Here is a 17,922-nt window from a genome sequence, read left to right on the forward strand (position 1 = left end):
CCCTAGTCTCCAGCTGTATCCCTCTGCTTGCAGCTTTTTTCGAGATGTGCCCATTCTACAGGTGCCCACAGAAGTCTTGGTTTTTCAGGCTTCCTGCCTGAAAAGGATGAACCTTTTCCACGTCGAGCCACCTGTCTGGAAGCCTCCGTAGGCCCCACCGCAACGCCCGTGAGGTGCAGAGGATTTTGGGACGTGTCCTTGAGGACAAAAGCCAACCCATGAGGCTCTGCTGGTCTCAGGCCTGCTGGGCTTCACCATTGCCCCATGGAAGCCAAAAAGTTTTCCCCCCCAAAAAAACCCCCCAGCATTCCCCTGTGACTGCACAAGTCTGGTTCCTTCCAGGTCTACATGGGAACAAGGCCGCTCAAGGGCAGCCGTATTGCCTCTCTTTATTTAACAGTGTTTTTTGTTTGTTGGTTTGTTTGTTTTCGCACCTTTTACACGGCTGGCTCCAGATTTTGCATGTCCCCACCCCCATATAGTCCCAGGGCAACTTGCTGTGTTGTGTTCAAAGCCCCAGTTGCAATCACTGTTGCAGGTTGTGGGTGACAGAATACAGTGGTACCTCAGGTTAAGTACTTAATTCATTCCGGAGGTCCGTTCTTAACCTGAAACTGTTCTTAGCCTGAATCACCACTTTAGCTAATGGGGCCTCCTGCTGCTGCTGGAGCGCAGTTTCTGTTCTTATCCTGAAGCAAAGTTCTTAACCTGAGGTATTATTTCTGGGTTAGCGGAGTCTGTAACCTGAAGCATCTGTAACCTGAAGCGTATGTAACCCGAGGTACCACTGTAAACCGTTCTGGAGGTTTTTAGACAACAAGGAAGCAAAACCATTACCAGACAGCCCTGCAGCTCTCGGAAATCCTTGGAAAGGGATCACACGATCCAATCCAAACCATGGTCTACCCAGATCACATTGGTCGAGTATTCTAGGAATCTGAGTTCCATTAGTGAATTCAGCCATTTCCGAATTAAGGAGGATCAAGTACACCTCTAATGAATCTATAAGTCCCTGTTGCAGCAAGTTTTAAAACCACCTTTGGTCTGATCCATCTTGGCGGTTCTTGCAACGCTGTCTTTAAAGCTGATCTTAAGTTAAGCCACGCCTTAACTTTCATTTTGGCCTTCACTGCACGTTCATTCTCCCCTGGGACAAAATGGCGTTCAGTTTATTTCCAGGCCTAATTTAAGCTGAGTGGGCAAACTAGTACATTTGGGAGGCCAGAAAGCGGTTGGAGGATGGATGGCGGCTAAGAGATGGAGGCTGAATCCTGACAAGACAAGTACTGTTTTGGGGGGACAGGGGGAGGGCAGGTGTGGAGGACTCCCTAGTCCTGAAAGACCAGGTGTGCAGCCTTGGCCTCATTTTGGACTCACAGCTGTCCATGGAGGCACAGGTTAATTCTGTGTCCAGGGCAGCTGTTTATCAGCTCCAACTGGTATGCAGACTGAGATCCTACCTGCCTGCAGACTGTCTTGCCAGAGTGGTGCATGCTCTAGTTATCTCCCGCTTGGACTACTGCAATGCCCTCTATGTGGGGCTACCTTTGAAGGTGACCCAGAAACTACAACTAATCCAGAATGCAGCAGCTAGACTGGTAACTGGAAGTGGCTGCCAAGACCATATAACACCGATCCTGAAAGACCTACACTGGCTCCCAGTACGTTTTCAAGCACAATTCAAAGTGTTGGTGCTGACCTTTAAAGCCCTAAATGGCCTCAGCCCGGTATACCTGAAGGAGCGTCTCCACCTCCATCTTTCTACCCGGACACTGAGGTCCAGCACCGAGGGCCTTCTGGCGGTTCCCTCACTGTGAGAAGTGAAGTTACAAGGAACCAGGCAGAGGGCCTTCTCGGTAGTGGCGCCTGCCCTGTGGAATGCCCTGCCACTGGATGTCAAGGAAATAAACAACGCTCTGACTTTTAGAAGAAATCTGAATGCAGCCCTGCTTAGGGAAGCTTTTAATATTTGGTGAATTATTGTATTTTAATATTTGCTGGAAGCCACCTCGGGTCGTTGGAGAAACCCAGCCAGATGGGCAGGGTATAAATAAATTATTATTATTATTATTATTATTATTATTATTATTATTATTATTAGCTGAATGGTGGGACTCCATGGAAATAATCCATGTTTCTTCTTCCTTTCCAGACCCCCCAGGCTTCAGGATGTTCTTCACCTGTGGCCCCAATGAGGCCATGGTTGTCTCAGGTGAGTTCTACACTTTCTCTTCCTCCCTCTTACCAAAGAGGTGGGTCCGCCTGGGACCTGCAACAAAATGTTGCAGCATGGAACATACCTCTTCAGTGTTCCAGCTGTGGCTTCTTTCAGGATATACCATTCTTCTCCCTCCAATGCTCATTATTGCATGGCGAATGAGGACACTCCATCTTCGCTGAAGAGTTTTTTTTGGGAATTTCTTGTCTCCTTGGATTTCTTTTCCCTACTTGATTTCCCTCCCCCACCCCCCATTTCTGCTCTATGTGGGCTTCCTTGAGCTTATAACAGCCTTTTAAAATGATTTATTCACAACCTTTTAATTGAGTTAATCTGTTTATATTCTGCTGCTCCGATTACATTTTGATTTCTTTTCGGTACTCTTTTGTTTTGTAGACTGGCCTGTAAGTGGTCAATATGCGGGCAGGATATTAAATAAGACAAAATACTGCATGAGGAAGGTTAGCGGGCTGCGTGTGTCTGCATTTAGGTTTCTTTTTCTCTTTTAAACTGTGTATACTCCCACTGGTAAAGGTAATAATAGGTGCAATAGGTCCCACTATTATATTATTTCATGCCACCCCAATCTCAGAGCAGTACGAGATTCCGGGAGTTCCAGAGTTCATGTTTCCTTTCAGACATGAGGCACAGAAGAAACTCTGGTTCCTTTATGATCTATATTTTATTTACACATATATACCACCTCAGCCTATGATGGAGGGGTTCACAGCATCAAGACCCCCAAATCGATCTTGTTTCTCCCATATCTGCAGCTTTGGACTCAGACGGAAATCAAACATTGCACTCTGCCTCTTTGGCTTTCCAGCCTACAACTTTGCTTCTAGGTCACAATACAACCAACCTGCGTCCTTCTCACTATCTTAAGAGCTGGAGGAGGGGCTCTACCCATTTCTCTTCTGGCACAGAGGCCTCTTTCCTTTGTTCTCTTAATGGCACATCACCAAGGCGATTGCCTGGACACAGGAAGCAAGCCTGGCCTGTATTTTAGCACTTGCTGGGTCCAGAGGTTTGAATGGGTCTGGCGTCCACAAACTCATAAAGGTATACAGTCATACCTCGGGTTGAATATGCTTCAGGATGAGCGCTTTCAGGTTGCGCTCCGCGGCGACCCGGAAGTAACGGAGCGCGTTACTTCCGGGTTTCGCCGCTCGTGCATGCGCAGACGCTCAAAACGGCGTCACGTGCAGACACAGACTGCGTTCGCTTCAGGATGCGAACGGGATCCGTTCCGGAGCCCCGTTCGCATCCTGAGGTACCACTGTATAAGAATGATATAACTTTCAAATTCTATTCAATGCAAGGTTAAAAGCCCAGCTTTTTTTGTTGGGCTTTAAGAGGCTGACGGGCTAAGTCGTTTTCATGATGTTGGAATTCATGCAACTTGTGAGAATTATTTTATTTTTATTTTTTTATAATGATATTTATTGAAAAAAGAATTTTTAAAATTACAAAGGGGAAAAAAACAAAATTACAGAGAAAAAAGACAAAAACAGAAAAAAAGAAAAAAGAAAACCATCATTTTCAAATTCTCCACTTTCATTACCTTCTTTCCATGACCTCCTCCTCCTCCTCCTCCCATCTCTTGTATCTTGATTAATAATTGTCACAGCAAATCCTTTCCATAATTCATAATATTCTGTCATTACATTACCTTGCTCTATTTTCATCTTATCTTATAAAAAACCTTAAAACTTAAATCTTAAAAAAAATAAGTCTTGTGAGAATTATTTTAATGTACTTCTGTTTGTTATGTGTCGCGTTTTTTTATATTGCTTTTGTAAGTCCACCCTGCTGTCTTTCTTGGTGATGGGCGGTGTTGAAACCTCTTAAACAAAAAAGTCAATGTGAATACCACAGAAATTTACAAACCCCTGTTCCTGGAGACCTCTGGAGAGGAAAGTTCTGCTACACTTGGTTCCTGGCTTCTCCCAGGCCACTTTGAGAACAGGATTCTTTCCTTGATGGGCCTTTGGCCTGATCCCACAGGATCTGCTTATATCCTTAAGTATCGTTCCCTAGAGCAGTGTTTCCCAAACGTTTTTGGGCAACGGCACACCTGCTTACCGGAAAAAAATCTCGCGGCACACCACCATTAAAGCCCCGCCCCCGTGACGTCAGCGCGCAGCGTCACGCCGGGAGGGACGCACAAAAATGAAAGTTTTTTCCCTCCCCCTTGCCGGGGTGGGAGGAGGCAGCAGAGCGAGGGCAGCTGAGGCGGCGGCGGCAGCTGAGGCGGCGGCGGCTGCGATAGCGGGCGGAGGAGGAGCCGTCGCCGGGAGTTGCTGCTGCTGCTGTTGCTGCTGCTGCCCGGACATGCCGGCCTCCTCCTCCTCCGCTGTCTCGCGCTCCTCCCTTTTGCGCGCGCTGCCCCGCCGCTCGGCACGACCACCGCGGAGCCGCCCCGGCTCGACGCGGATCCTCCCTGCCGCCTCTCGCCGCCGCCTCTCGCCCGCCTCCCTCCCACGGCACACCAGCCGGTGTCTCACGGCACACTAGTGTGCCGCGGAACACCGGTTGGGAAACACTGCCCTAGAGCAGTGTTTCCCAACCTTTTTAGGGCAAAGGCACACTTGTTTCATGAAAAAAATCTCGAGGCACACCACCATGCCAGATGGGGAAAGGTCAGTTTTTACTTATTCACTTTTTGAATAATAAGAATTATACGTCATGGGGGGGGCAGGATTTTAGAGATGTTTAGGTGGGGCATGGCCCAAAAAAAGGTTGGGAACCACTGTTCTAGAGCAAGTAAGAAAGCTACCCCAGAGGGGGAAGGGTGGATTGAAAAAGTGGAATGAGGACAAGAGCCTATTCTTGCCAGGCTGCTGCTACACCCACTGGTCTTCCAATTGATCCAAATTGGGTCGCAGTGCCAAGTGCAACCATGCAAACTATATGGCCAAAGATTTAAGAAGCTGGTCCCCCAAGTGCAATGTGTTTGGGTTCAATGTGGAAAAAGTTGACAGCGGCGGGTCTGCACTTGGAGGGCAGGAGCTCTCCAAGGTTTCCAAGGCAGGGATCGACGCCGGGAACTGATGTCCCTGGGATCCTTTTCGTGCAAAAACACACCTACACTCTGCCCGCTGAGTCACGACGCGGAAGCCTCTGTGGTTGTTTGATGCTTGTTCAGCATTTGGTGGTCATTCTGGGGGTTGGGGGGTGTCTGGAAGAGGGGCATCCCCCCGCCAAGCCCCTCGAGGCCCCGTCTCGGCTGCCCCTCGCCTCCTTCCCACGGCTCCCGGGGCTCCTTCCAGAGAACAGGAAGGCCCACGACCTGGGGCGTGTGTATCCCCCCCCAGTCTCAGGCGCCTTCCTCACCCGTTCAGCGGGGGTCCCAGGGGCTCGCAGGCGTCGGTTTCCCCCTCCGGGACGAGGCGCAGGACTCCCGCCAGGTCCGCCCGGCACTCCCAGGAGCAGGCGGCCGACAGGCGGCCGGCGGGCGCAAAGGAGCCTCCAGCGGCGGGAGCTTTTGCGAGGCCAGCTACCGCCGCCAGGCTGCTGCCGCTCGCCATGGCAAGCAGGAAGCCCCCCGGGCTCTGGGCGCCGAGAGGATGCTACGCGGCGGGACCATACGCGGGCAGCGGAGAAGTAGAAGGGCGGCGGGAGAGGGGCGGTTCTTGAGGGGGGAACTCAGCTTCCCAAGATCGCAGGGCTCACCGGACGGTTCTTCCCCGCAGGAACTTCCGCCCTTCCGCAGCTTCAACCATAGACGTATTAGCATATGATAGGATGAAAGCTGGCCATAGAGAAAAGGCGAAGTTTGGCTGTCCGCAGCCTCGATTCCCGGGTTTCTTTCGACGTTACAGCCCCGTGACGTCAGCGCCACGCAGGCAGCCAGACGGCGAGAGCCCCGCGCTGGGCGGCCTCTCCTCGCCGCCGCCGCCCCGCCTCTCGCCGCCCGACTCGCCCGCCTCCCTCCCACGACACACCAGGCAACGTCTCGCGGCACACTAGTGTGCCGCGGAACACCGGTTGGGAAACACTGCCCTAGAGGACCCCCCAGAAAAGCCCTCTCCCTTTTGCGCATCTCATCCCAGTTATGGGGAAAGCTTGTTACAGGGGCAGTGATTCTGTCAACCTGTTTACAGAAGGTACCATATTTCAAAAGAGGCTGTAGTTTTGCCCTTCCATCCATTCACCCCAGAATCATTTCAGGGGTTGGGTTGTTTCCCCCTACCCCCTTCCATTTTTCCAACCACCCTGCTTAGGGTTTTCCAGGGAATCATATTGGGCATCCATTCCTTTGCAATTTTCATTTGCTGTTTGACAGTGAAACTGTCTCCCTCAGGAGGCTGTGGACTCTCCTTCCTTGGAGGTTTCTAAGCAGACGGCCGTCTTGTCAGGGATGCTTTAGCTGAGATTCCTGCATTTCAGAGGGTTGGACTAGATGACCCTTGGGGTCCCTTCCAGCTATACAGTTCTATGATTCTCTCTCTCTCTCTCTCTCCCCTCTTCTCCGCCCCTGATCATAAACAAGCCAGGTTGTTGTTGTTTTGGAAGTGCAGTGGTACCTTGGTTCTCAAACTCAGTCTGTTATGGAACTCCATTCCAAAACCAAAGCCTTCCAAACCAAGGCACGCTTTCCATAGAAAGTAATGCAAAAGGATTAATCGCTTCCAGACTTTTAAAAACAACCCTTAAAACAGCAATTTAACATGAATTCTACTATCTAACGAGACCATTGATCCATGAAATGAAAACAATAATCAAAGTACCGCAGTCACACAATCAATCAGTCGGTAGCTGAACTGGGTTCCACACAGTCACAAAAACAAAAGAAAAAAGAGTCTCAGAAACAAAAACTCAAAATAAGTATCAAAAACAGACAGACCTGAGCGTAACACTCAGAATGGAAGTGTGGCACTCAAATCGGAAGCGTAACACTCAAAACGGAGCACATTCAGCTTCTGAAAAAAGTTCACAAACTGGAACACTTACTCCCGGTTTTGCAGTGTTTGGGTTTCAAGCTGTTTGAGTACCAAGGCGTTTGAGAACCAAGGTACCACTGTAGGCCCCTTTACTTCAGTGATTTTGGTGTGTTGCATTATGGTGCTTCAATTCAACCTTTTTCTCTCAGGTTTCTGCCGCAGTCCCCCTGTCATGATAGCTGGAGGACGCGTGTTTGTGGTGCCATGTATTCAACAGATCCAGAGGTGAGTTCTTCTGGGGCAGCACCCCTGGGAGGGATGAGGGGGCTTTGGCAAGGCGGCTGAAGGCTAGCTAATGTGAACATAATCCTGTCCTACCTGGATCTTGAGTCCTTTTCCTGAGGGACACCAGTAAGGCCTCATCTGCTCCATACATTCAAAGCACTACCATGCATTAAAAGATACAAAAGGTAAAGGACCCCTGGACAGTTAAGTCCAGTCAAAGGCGACTATAAGGTTGCGGCGCTCATCTCGCTTTCAGGCTGAGGGAGCCGGCGTTTGTCCACAGACAGCTTTCCGGGTCATGTGGCCAGCATGACTAAACCGCTTCTAGCACAATGGGACACTCTGACAAAAGTCAGAACACACAGAAACGCCGTTTACCTTCCCACTGCAGCAGTACCTATTTATCTACTTGCGCTGGTGTGCTTTCGAACTGCTAGGTTGGCAGAAGCTGGGACAGAGCAACGGGAACTCACCCTGTTGCGGGGATTCGAACCGCCGACATTCCGATTGGCAAGCCCAAGAGGCTCAGTGGTTTAGACCACAGTGCCACCCACGTCCCTTACCATGCACTAAACCTGGCTGAGTGAAAGTCTCCCCAGCCAGATAGCCCAAATATTGCAACACAATGGCTTTTGTTTACTCCGCTCCGGCATGCTGTAGTTTCTTTCACCAAAAATATGCACTTAGAAACGGCATCTTTTGAGTTTCTGTTGAGGGCTAGAAACAAGCTCTCCTCCACACACACCCTGCTTAGACAACAACAATTAAATTCTCAAATCCAAACATCACTGCCTGTTAGATTTTGCACTGAATTCTTGTGCTTAAAAGAGCACCAGAAAAATGAAAACTCCTGCTTGTAAAGAGATGTGTTGTTCAGTTACAGCTAAGCCAAGATTTAGATCTAAGTCAGGACTGGGCCTCCAGCCAAGGGATTCTGGGAAGAGTGCAGTTTGCGTAGAAGAAATGGCAGGAGAATAGTCAGAACAGCCCAAGGAAGTCTTTTGACTTGGATCCATGATGGCATAGTGGTTAGAGTACTGGAATAGGACCTGGGAGAACTGCGTTCAAATCCCCACTGGGCCATAAATCTCACTTGGTGACTTTGGGTGAATCGCATGCTCGCTCGTTTGCTCTCATCTTAACTCACATCACCGGGTTGTAGTGAGGTGTTTCTACTGAATCCATCAATCCATCCATCCCTGGTGTCTACAATCAGGGGACAAAAGCTGTCAATTAGAGATCACACTGGACAAGAGTTTCAAAAAGCATGGGGAAAATGCAGAGAATACGTCACAAAACAGTGCCCTAAAATACATACCTGGACTTGTTTCGATTAATGTCTGCAGGAGACTTTGTGTATATTTAAGTTATAATTAGAAAAACCTTAATAATTATTCATAAAAGGAAACGGTTTATAAGAAGTAAATAAGGAGGCCAGATGCAGGATAAAGGAAGTCTTTTATTTGGTTGTTTGTATTGTTGTATGTTATGCTCATTGTATGTGATGTTCACGTTTAATGAGGGTGGATTTGTGTATTGGGGGGTGGGGGGGTCATGTTATGTTGTAAATAAAATTCCAATTTAAAAAAATACAACCGGGGGACAAAACCTGTGAAAGTGAAGGACAGTCAGTAAAAGAGGCCTTTGAATTGAGCAAGGAATAGAAGTGGCGTGTTGTGCCACATTGGCGGTGTCAACAATATAAATCTGACTGGCAACCTTAGGCCCAGGGAGAGCCAGGGCGATGGGGGGGTTAAGACTACAACTCCCAGAAGCCCCGGCCGGCTTGGCCAATACACAGGGGCTGTGGGAGTTGTAGTCTAGCAACATTTGGAGGTTGCCACATTGACTCCCTCTGGCTTGGGCTTCTCAGGACAACTTCAACTGGAGTCCACTGAGAAGTACGTGGGTGTATATATGTCTTTCTCTTTTTTATTGGTCCTCTCCTTCCCCTTCCCGTTGCCTCCAGGATCTCACTGAATACTCTGACCCTGAATGTGAAGAGTGAAAAAGTATACACCCGACATGGGGTCCCCATCTCTGTCACCGGCATTGCCCAGGTAACCATTTCCCAGCATGTTGCCCCCCCCCCCTTTTAATTAGAGCATTTCCTTGAGGGGGCATCTGCTCAGAGGAAGGGGGCATGTGCTGGCAGTGGCCTGGACTGAATCAAAATGTGGGTGGGCCGCCTTTTCGGGACAGCTCCCTTCTATCTTCCTTCTGTCACACACATTCACCATTTTCCCTTCAAGAACGTCGGCCAAGGGCCACATGAAATTCATCCGTGGGCCGCAGGTTGCTCACCCCTGTTCTGTGGAAAAGGCAATTTCCTCCATTGGAACGATTTTATATTCCTCTTATAATAATGATAATTATTATTTCTACCCCGCCCATCTGGCTTGGTTTCCCCAGCCACAGGTCTGGCCACCCCCACCCCCTGCAGGGGATCGGATCGGTTTAATTTCCTTTTTCTTTCTCCTCTTTCCAAAATTTTCCTTGGCTCTTCCCCTGGCCCTCAGAATATTGGCAGCAGGAGTGGGAGGATTCAAAGTTTAGCATTACAGCCTGGGACCCAAATACTTGCAAAACCACACTTCTTCCATAATAATAATAATAAATTTTATTTATACCCCACCCTCCTCGGCCAGAGCTGGGCACAGGGTGGCTAACACCAATAAAATTACAGTAAAAACATAATAGGGGGTGGGGGAAACCAATTTAAACCAATTTAAAATACAGGTTAAAATGCAATTTAAAATGCAGCCTCACTTTAAAAGAAGCCCCTAGATCAAAGCCAAGGCCTGCAGTCTGTATTTTAAGAACTGTGTTGCTTTCTGGGGTTTTTTTCATTTGCCTTTGTTGCAAACCAGCCTTTGGCTTGCGAAAGGGGGCAGTGTATAATCATCTAAATAAATGCTAGAGTACGACGCCAGCCTTGTGCTGATGTTGGCTGAATTAAATTTCCTCCAACTTAACGGCTAGCAAAAAGCAAGATGTTCTGGGCTGCAGCAGCTCCCTGCTTGCAGAAATTCCAGAAACGGCTCTTCCTCCTAAAGGGAAAATGTCTCCAATCTGACGATTACCTAAAACAGGATGTGAGAGTTGTTAGGACACTGTGGGGGGGGGGCAATCCTTTCTCTTTCTCAGCTTTCTTCTCTTTCCGCCCCACCTCCCACCCCCAACATAGGTGAAGATCCAGGGACAGAACAAGGAGATGCTGGCAGCTGCTTGCCAGATGTTCCTGGGCAAATCGGAGCTCGAGATTGCCCAGATTGCTTTGGAAACGCTAGAGGGGCACCAGAGAGCCATCATGGCCCACATGACCGTAGAGGTGAGCTTTGCCAGAATATGTTCAATCTTTGCTGCCCTCTGCTGGAAGGGATGAGTTTCGGTCACTGTGTATACATAATGCTGCCCCCTGCTGGGAAATGTGTGTTGTTTTTGTTGTTGTTTAGTAATTTAGTGGTGTCCGTCTCTTCGTGACCCCATGGACCACAGCACGCCAGGCACTCCTGTCTTCCACTGCCTCCCGCAGTTTGGTCAAACTCATGCTGGTACCTTTGAGAACACTGTCCAACCATCTCGTCCTCTGTCGTCCCCTTCTCCTTGTGCCCTCCATCTTTCCCAACATCAGGGTCTTTTCCAGGGAGTCTTCTCTTGAGTATTGGAGCCTCAGCTTCATGATCTGTCCTTCCAGTGAGGGGCTGATTTCCTTAAGAATGGAGAGGTTTGATCTTCTTGCTGTCCATAGGACTCTCCAGAGTCTCCTCCAGCACCAGAATTCAAAAGCATCAATTCTTCGGTGATAAGCCTTCTTTGTGGTGCAGCTCTCACTTCCATACATCACTACTAAACAACATACAACCACTAAACAACAACAACATTGTTGTTGTTGTTGTTGTCGTTGTATCCCGGCCGAGACCGGGCTCAGAGTGGCTAACATCATAAAAACAACACAATATGCATAAAAACAGACATCAGTTAATTAAAATACATCTTAAAATACATCTTAAAATTACAGTGGTACCTCGGGTTACAGACGCTTCAGGTTACAGACCTGAAGTAGTACCTAGGGTTAAGAACTTTACCTCAGAATGAGAACAGAAATTGAGTGGCGGTGGCAGTGGGAGGCCCCATTAGCTTAAGTGTTACCTCAGGTTAAGAACAGTTTCAGGTTAAGAACGGATCTCCTGGACGAATTAAGTTCTTAACCCGAGGTACAACTGTAACTCAGACAAGTTAAAATCTGGGCAGGTGGCAATTATCAGGTTGGAACTGAGATCGGTTGTAGGAAGTGACCAAGTCCTGGAAGTCTGAAATAAATAGACCCAGTTGGGATGGAAAGGTGGGCAAACCTAGGACTCGATTCCTGTTCCTGGCTGCTTTTCCCTCTCTGGGTATAATACCCTCTGCTGTCTCTCTTCGCCTGTCAGGAAATATACAAGGACCGGCAGAAGTTCTCCGAACAGGTCTTCAAAGTTGCCTCCTCTGACCTGGTCAACATGGGGATCAGTGTGGTCAGCTACACCCTCAAAGACATACACGATGACCAGGTAAGAAAACAGGAAGCCGCCTTGTACCAAGTCGGATTGCTGGTCCACTCAGAGCTCAGTATAGTCTCTGCATTGAAAGCAGCAACTTTCCAGAGCTTCGGGTGGGATTCTTCCCCAGCCCTACCCAGAGACTGAACTTGGGAATCTCTGCAAGCAAGGTAGACCCTCTACCTCTGAGCTTTGGCCACTTCCGCATGAAGGTAACCGCTCTCTCTCCCACTGTTTTGTCCCTCTAGGAACTAGCTTAAGGTATATCAATATAATTTCAGGGGCTTTGGTCCCTTTCCATAAAATGACTAGGATTAGAATTCCATCGGCGAAGTCAATAAACAATAAAAACCTTAACATAGTTCTTTTGTTAGTGAATATGGAACATTTCCTAATTTCTGTAATGCACCAATGCAGAACAAGAGAAGAGAGGATTTATAAAGTGCACTAAAATAGTACTTCCCCCAATATCCACTTCATCAGAGGCACTGGTGAAACCAAGCAATGCTCTCTATTTCCTCTGTGCTTTGTTGCAAAATGTTACTTGGCTTTGTTTTATTTATTTTTATTACATATATAATCCTGCCCTTCCTCCCAAAGGAGCCCAGGGTAGCATCCAGGGAGTGTTAGAAACTAAGATATGAAAGCTAGGAGCTAAATGGAACCTTAAACCTGGTTATGGGCGCAACAACAGAATGTCTGGGCACGCTTTTTTATAACAAGAATACAAAGCTTAAAAATGAAGGAACTGCAGTTAGAATACTATGTTCATTTTTCACATGGTCTAGTCCTTCCCCTGCTTACCACCCTAATATTCTTAAGAGGGTCTCTTCTCCAGTCTTCAGAGAGTAGCTGGAAGCAGGGAGGCAGAAAAAGGTCCTTCTTTCCATCCATAAAAAGGGAAAGTGACCCCTGACCATAAGGTCCAGTAGTGGTCGACTCTGGGGTTGCGGTGCTCATCTCGCTTTATTGGCCAAGGGAGCCGGCGCACAGCTTCCGGGTCATGTGGCCAGCATGACTAAGCCGCTTCTGGCAAACCAGAGCAGTGTAAGGAAACGCCGTTTACCTTCCTGCCACAGTGGTACCTAAAATAAAAAAATTCCTTCCTGTAGCACCTTAAAGACCAACTAAGTTAGTTCTTGGTATAAGCTTTCATGCACACTTCTTCAGATACACTGTGTATCTGAAGAAGTGTGCATGCACACGAAAGCTTATACCAAGAACTAACTTAGTTGGTCTTTAAGGTGCTACAGGAAGGAATTTTTTTATTTTGACTATGGCAGACCAACACGGCTACCTATCTGTAACAGTGGTACCTATTTATCTACTTGCACTTTGACGTGCTTTCAAACTGCTAGGTTAGCAGGAGCAGGGACCGAGCAACATTGCAGGGATTTGAACCGCTGCCCTTCTAATCAGCAAGTCCTAGGCTCTGTGGTTTAACCCACAGCGCCATCCACGTACCCTTTCCATCCATTCTGTATTTGGAAATCTTAAGCTCAGAGCTGCGCCCAGAGCTCAGAAACGGCTCACGTGAATGCAGTTCCCTGTCGCAAAACGCGCCTGGAGCAATGGGAATTTCGAACACTGCACCCAGGGTTTTACTGGCTGTTCCTTCTTCTCTTGTTATTATTACATACCAGGATGAAAATGGCATTTTAAAAAAATGTTCAAGTGGTAATCAGTATATGGCAAATTCCAGTGTCAAAGACACCTTGGTATATTTGCACTTCTTGGCCATAATATTAACCCCTTTTCTTGTGCCAACTGTAGGATTATCTTCACTCTCTGGGGAAAGCTCGGACGGCTCAGGTGCAGAAGGATGCAAGGATTGGAGAAGCTGAAGCTAAGAGGGATGCTGGTATCAAGGTGAGCTCTGGGACGAGGCCCCTGGAGTAAACTGGCCTCTCCTGCTAATCTTGGTCTTTTGGATTTTCTCTATTTACTCTGGAAATGCCCACCAGAAAGTAGGAAAGTGGCTCTATGAGATTGGCTGTATCTCATGCACTGTGGAATGCGCTTCCCCCTTGCCATATTTGAACCACTGCCTGTTAGCTGCTTCAGAAATCTTGTGAAGCCTTTGGGTGGGGTATTCCTCTCCCATCCCCAGAGAAAAATCCCAAGGGTGTACAGTGAAAGGAGAGGGGAGGAAAGCCTCAGCCCAGTATACCTGAAGCAGCGTCTCCACCTCCATCGTTCTTCCCGCACACTGCGGTCCAGCTATGAGGGCCTTCTGGCGGCTCCCTCGCTGCGAGAAGCGAAGTTACAGGAAACAAGGCGGAGGGCCTTCTCGGTGGTGGCGCCTGCCCTGTGGAACGCCCTCCCGTCAAATGTCAAATAAATAAACAACTATCTGACTTTTAGAAGACATCTGGAGGCAGCCCTGTATTGGGAAGTTTTCAGTGCTTGATGTTTTACCATTGTTTTATGTATGCTGTAATTCTCCCAAAGTGGCTGGGGAAACCCAGCCAGATAGGCTGGGTTTAAATAATAAGATTCTTATTCTTATTACCCCACTGCGCAAGCAGAAGTCCTTCTTCAGGGTTCCTTGTTCACATATTTTTTCCTCTGGGTTTTTCTTAACTCATAAGATTGCTCCTTTTTATTTCTGAATTCCCTTTTTTTATAATGCTGGTGCTTTTTCCTCTTGATTTATTGCTTCAGTGTTATTTTTGGATACACTTCAGCATTTTTTTTTAATATATATTTTATTAAGGATTTTCTTGTTTTACAGAAGTGTAGTGCCTCGTATTTTTTTTTCATGTAACATTTTTACAAATCCGTTTCATTTGTTGAGGCATTAGGGGGAGAAGAAAAGAAAAAAGAAAAAAGAAAGGGGGTGGAGAGAGGGAAGATGGATGGGGTTGGGGTCGGGTGGCGGTGTTTCTATTATGTTTAATGTATGTAGAGTTTGGTGTCAGCGTTGCTTGTGTTGTTCACTTGTGTTCCTTTGGTGGTGAGAGAGGTTGGGGTTGGCCTAGGGTGTGATTGTTTGCTTGTGATTGGCTGTGGTGATCTTTGTTTTCGTGTGTGAGTGAGGTGGGTGGGTGTTTTGGATCAGGTTAGCCATATTGATTTGTACACTTCAGCAATTTAAAAAGAAACATTACGATACGATATGATACGATTAATCTTTAATAATAATAATAATAATAATAATAATAATAATAATAATAATAAATTATTGTACCCCACCCATCTGGCTGGGCTTCCCCAGCCACTCTGGGCGGCTTCCAACAAAGATAAAAAATACATTAAAATGTCACACATTAAAAACTTCCCTGAACAGGGCAGCGCTTTAGAAACACTTGTAAGTAAACCGCTAGAGAAGTGCCACCCTCGTTGCCCTTCCCAGCCGCTGTGGGGGAGCTGAGATATTTTGCAAAGGCCCTTCTCCAACGTTATGCCCCTCTCTCTCTCTCTCTCTCTCTCACTCACACACACACACACACACACACACCAATCACTCACCTAAACAAGTACAGTGGTACCTTGGTTCTCAAACTTAATCCATTCCGGGAGTCGGTTCGACTCCCAAAACCATTTGAAAACCAAGGCACAGCTTCCAATTGGTTGCAGGAGCTTCCTGCACTCAAGCGGAAGCTGCGTCGGATATTCGGCTCCTGAAAAGCGTTTGGTTTGCAAACCAGAACACTTAACTCCTGGTTTGCGGCATTCGAGAGCCAAAACGTATGAGTACCAAGGCGTTCGAGAACCAAGGCACGACTGTATCTATGTGTGTTTTAAAATGTGAGTTGGCCATACGGCACTTGCACTGCATTTTGAAATGTGCAGCTGTTTGGAGCTTGGGAGTTTTCAAATCGTGCAAATAGGAGAGTGGAAAAGAGGGCTGAGATCTCCTGCCTGGTGATGCTGTCAGGGACTATTCAGGTTTGCATCACAAGAACTTTTCTCTCGTCACTATTCCCGTTGGGAATTCAACACCTGAGGCCTCTCTCCTCAAGGCAGAAGGTCAGAGTTTTCCCAAGGTGGGCCTCACCCCCATTTAAAAGTTTCCTAGCATTTTATTAAGGGATGCGGGTGGCGCTGTGGGTTAAACCACAGAGCCTAGGACTTGCCAATCAGAAGGTTGGTGGTTCGAATCCCCACGACAGGCTTAGCTCCCGTTGCTCAGTCCCTGCTCCTGCCAACCTAGCAGTTCGAAAGCACAAAAGTGCAAGTAGATAAATAGGTACTGCTCTGGTGGGAAGGAAAACGGCGTTTCTGTGCGCTGCTCTGCTTCGCCAGAAGCGGCTTAGTCATGCTGGCCACATGACCCAGAAGCTGTACGCCGGCTCCCTTGGCCAATAAAGCGAGATGAGTGCTGCAACCCCAGAGTCGGCCACGACTGGACCTAATGGTCAGGGGTCCCTTTACCTTTACCTAGGATTTTATTTGCTGTTATTGTTTTGTTAAAGGTGAGCCATTTTTTCCCGGGCAGGGTGTGTGTGTGTGTGTCTGTTCCCTTTCCTGCCATCTTCGGGGGGAAAGCCAGTTTCCTCTTTCTGTGCCCAAGCCATCTAACTCGGTGCAAGCGGATGGTCCGAAACTGATCATTAAACCCAAATCATGTGTTCTGTCCCTGAGCTGTCGCCGCTGTTTCCATCTGCAGGAAGCAAAGGCCAAGCAGGAGAAATTGTCTGCTCAGTACTTGAGCGAAACAGAAATGGCCAAAGCCCAGCGGGACTACGAGCTGAAGAAAGCCACTTACGATTACGAGGTGAACACACGGAAAGCGGAGTCTGACCTGGCCTATCAGCTCCAGGTGAGGCAAGCTTTAGTTATGGAAGGCGATGGGCAGAGGAAGGGGAAATAAGTTACAGGAGCAGGGTGGATAAAAATCAATGGTTTTTTTAGAATTTGCATTTTTAAAATTTAAATCGGATTTTTTTGTTTATTTAAATCGGATTCTTAAAATAAAGTGCTTCTGGAGAGAAAATCTTTCTAAAAATAGTTTTCTATTTAAGTTACATTATAGTCCAAAGGCTATTCATCAGGAAATAAGGATTTGTTTTACTTTTTCATGTGTGCTAAAACTCAAGTCTGGTTATTGTTTATGTTTTGTTTAACCACATCAGTTAACAAACATGGATATACCATATTTTTTGCTCTGTAAGACGCACCAGACCACAAGATGCAACTAATTTTTGGAGGAGGAAAACAAGAAAAAATATTCTGAATCTCAGAAGCCAGAACAGCAAGAGGGATCGCTGTGCAGCGATCCCTCTTGCTGTTCTGGCTTCTGGGATAGCTGTGCAGCCTGCATTCACTCCATAAGACGCACACACATTTCCCCTTACTTTTTGGGAGGGAAAAAGTGAGTCTTATAGAGCAAAAAATACGGTATATGCTATACAGTGTACCTCTCTGCATACGCACACCTCCAGTTGCGTATCCTTCAGGATGCAAACGTGGCCAACCCGGAAGTATTTTTCCGGGTTTCGCCGCATGTGCAGAACCACTCTACTGTGCCACACGCATACGCAGAAGCGGTCCCTCCTGTTGCGGAAACCGCAGGATCCAGCCAGAGCTCTGGAATGGATCCCGTCCGCAACCGGGGGTACCACTGTAATGTTATTGATTTAGTTAAATAAATTGTTTAAATTGTTATTAAGGAAATGATTATTTTTCTCCCTCCAATAAAGTACAGCAGAAAAGTTGTCCAAATATAAACAGTTAACTTATTAAACCTCACATAATTTCATAATTATCTATGTTTTTCTAACAGTATAACCAAATCAGTAATTTTTGATATAACTGTAAAAAGTACTCTGAAAATTTATTATTCCAGAAATGGACTGAAAAAGGCTGCCCTCCCCTTCTCTGCTGAATGTAAAATGATCTCCCAAATCTCAACATTTTCCTTTGCCAAGAAAGATCCTGCCTAAATGTCCTTTTCCTTGCCTTCCATTTGTTCTGTTTTTGTAGGAATGTTATTGGCACAGCCTCTTCTTTAGGTTTGTGGTGTTTGCGACTGAAAATATACATAATT

General features: G+C 47.2%; 1 protein-coding gene across 1 annotated transcript in view; it reads left to right on the forward strand.

Moving 5' to 3' along the window:
• The window catches only part of FLOT1 (flotillin 1), a 29,303-nt gene that overhangs the window by 2,042 nt on the left and 9,339 nt on the right, over window positions 1-17,922 (forward strand). Inside the window, exons 2-8 of the mRNA XM_081183175.1 lie at window positions 2,153-2,212; window positions 7,314-7,389; window positions 9,359-9,449; window positions 10,577-10,720; window positions 11,823-11,942; window positions 13,704-13,799; window positions 16,543-16,695. Of these exons, the coding sequence (XP_081039301.1) occupies window positions 2,170-2,212; window positions 7,314-7,389; window positions 9,359-9,449; window positions 10,577-10,720; window positions 11,823-11,942; window positions 13,704-13,799; window positions 16,543-16,695 (723 nt within the window). The 5' untranslated portion in view covers window positions 2,153-2,169. The remainder of the gene's footprint in view (window positions 1-2,152; window positions 2,213-7,313; window positions 7,390-9,358; window positions 9,450-10,576; window positions 10,721-11,822; window positions 11,943-13,703; window positions 13,800-16,542; window positions 16,696-17,922) is intronic.

This window comes from Podarcis bocagei (assembly GCF_964188305.1).
Source record: "Podarcis bocagei genome assembly, chromosome: 2".
Taxonomy (NCBI): Eukaryota; Metazoa; Chordata; class Lepidosauria; order Squamata; family Lacertidae; genus Podarcis; species Podarcis bocagei.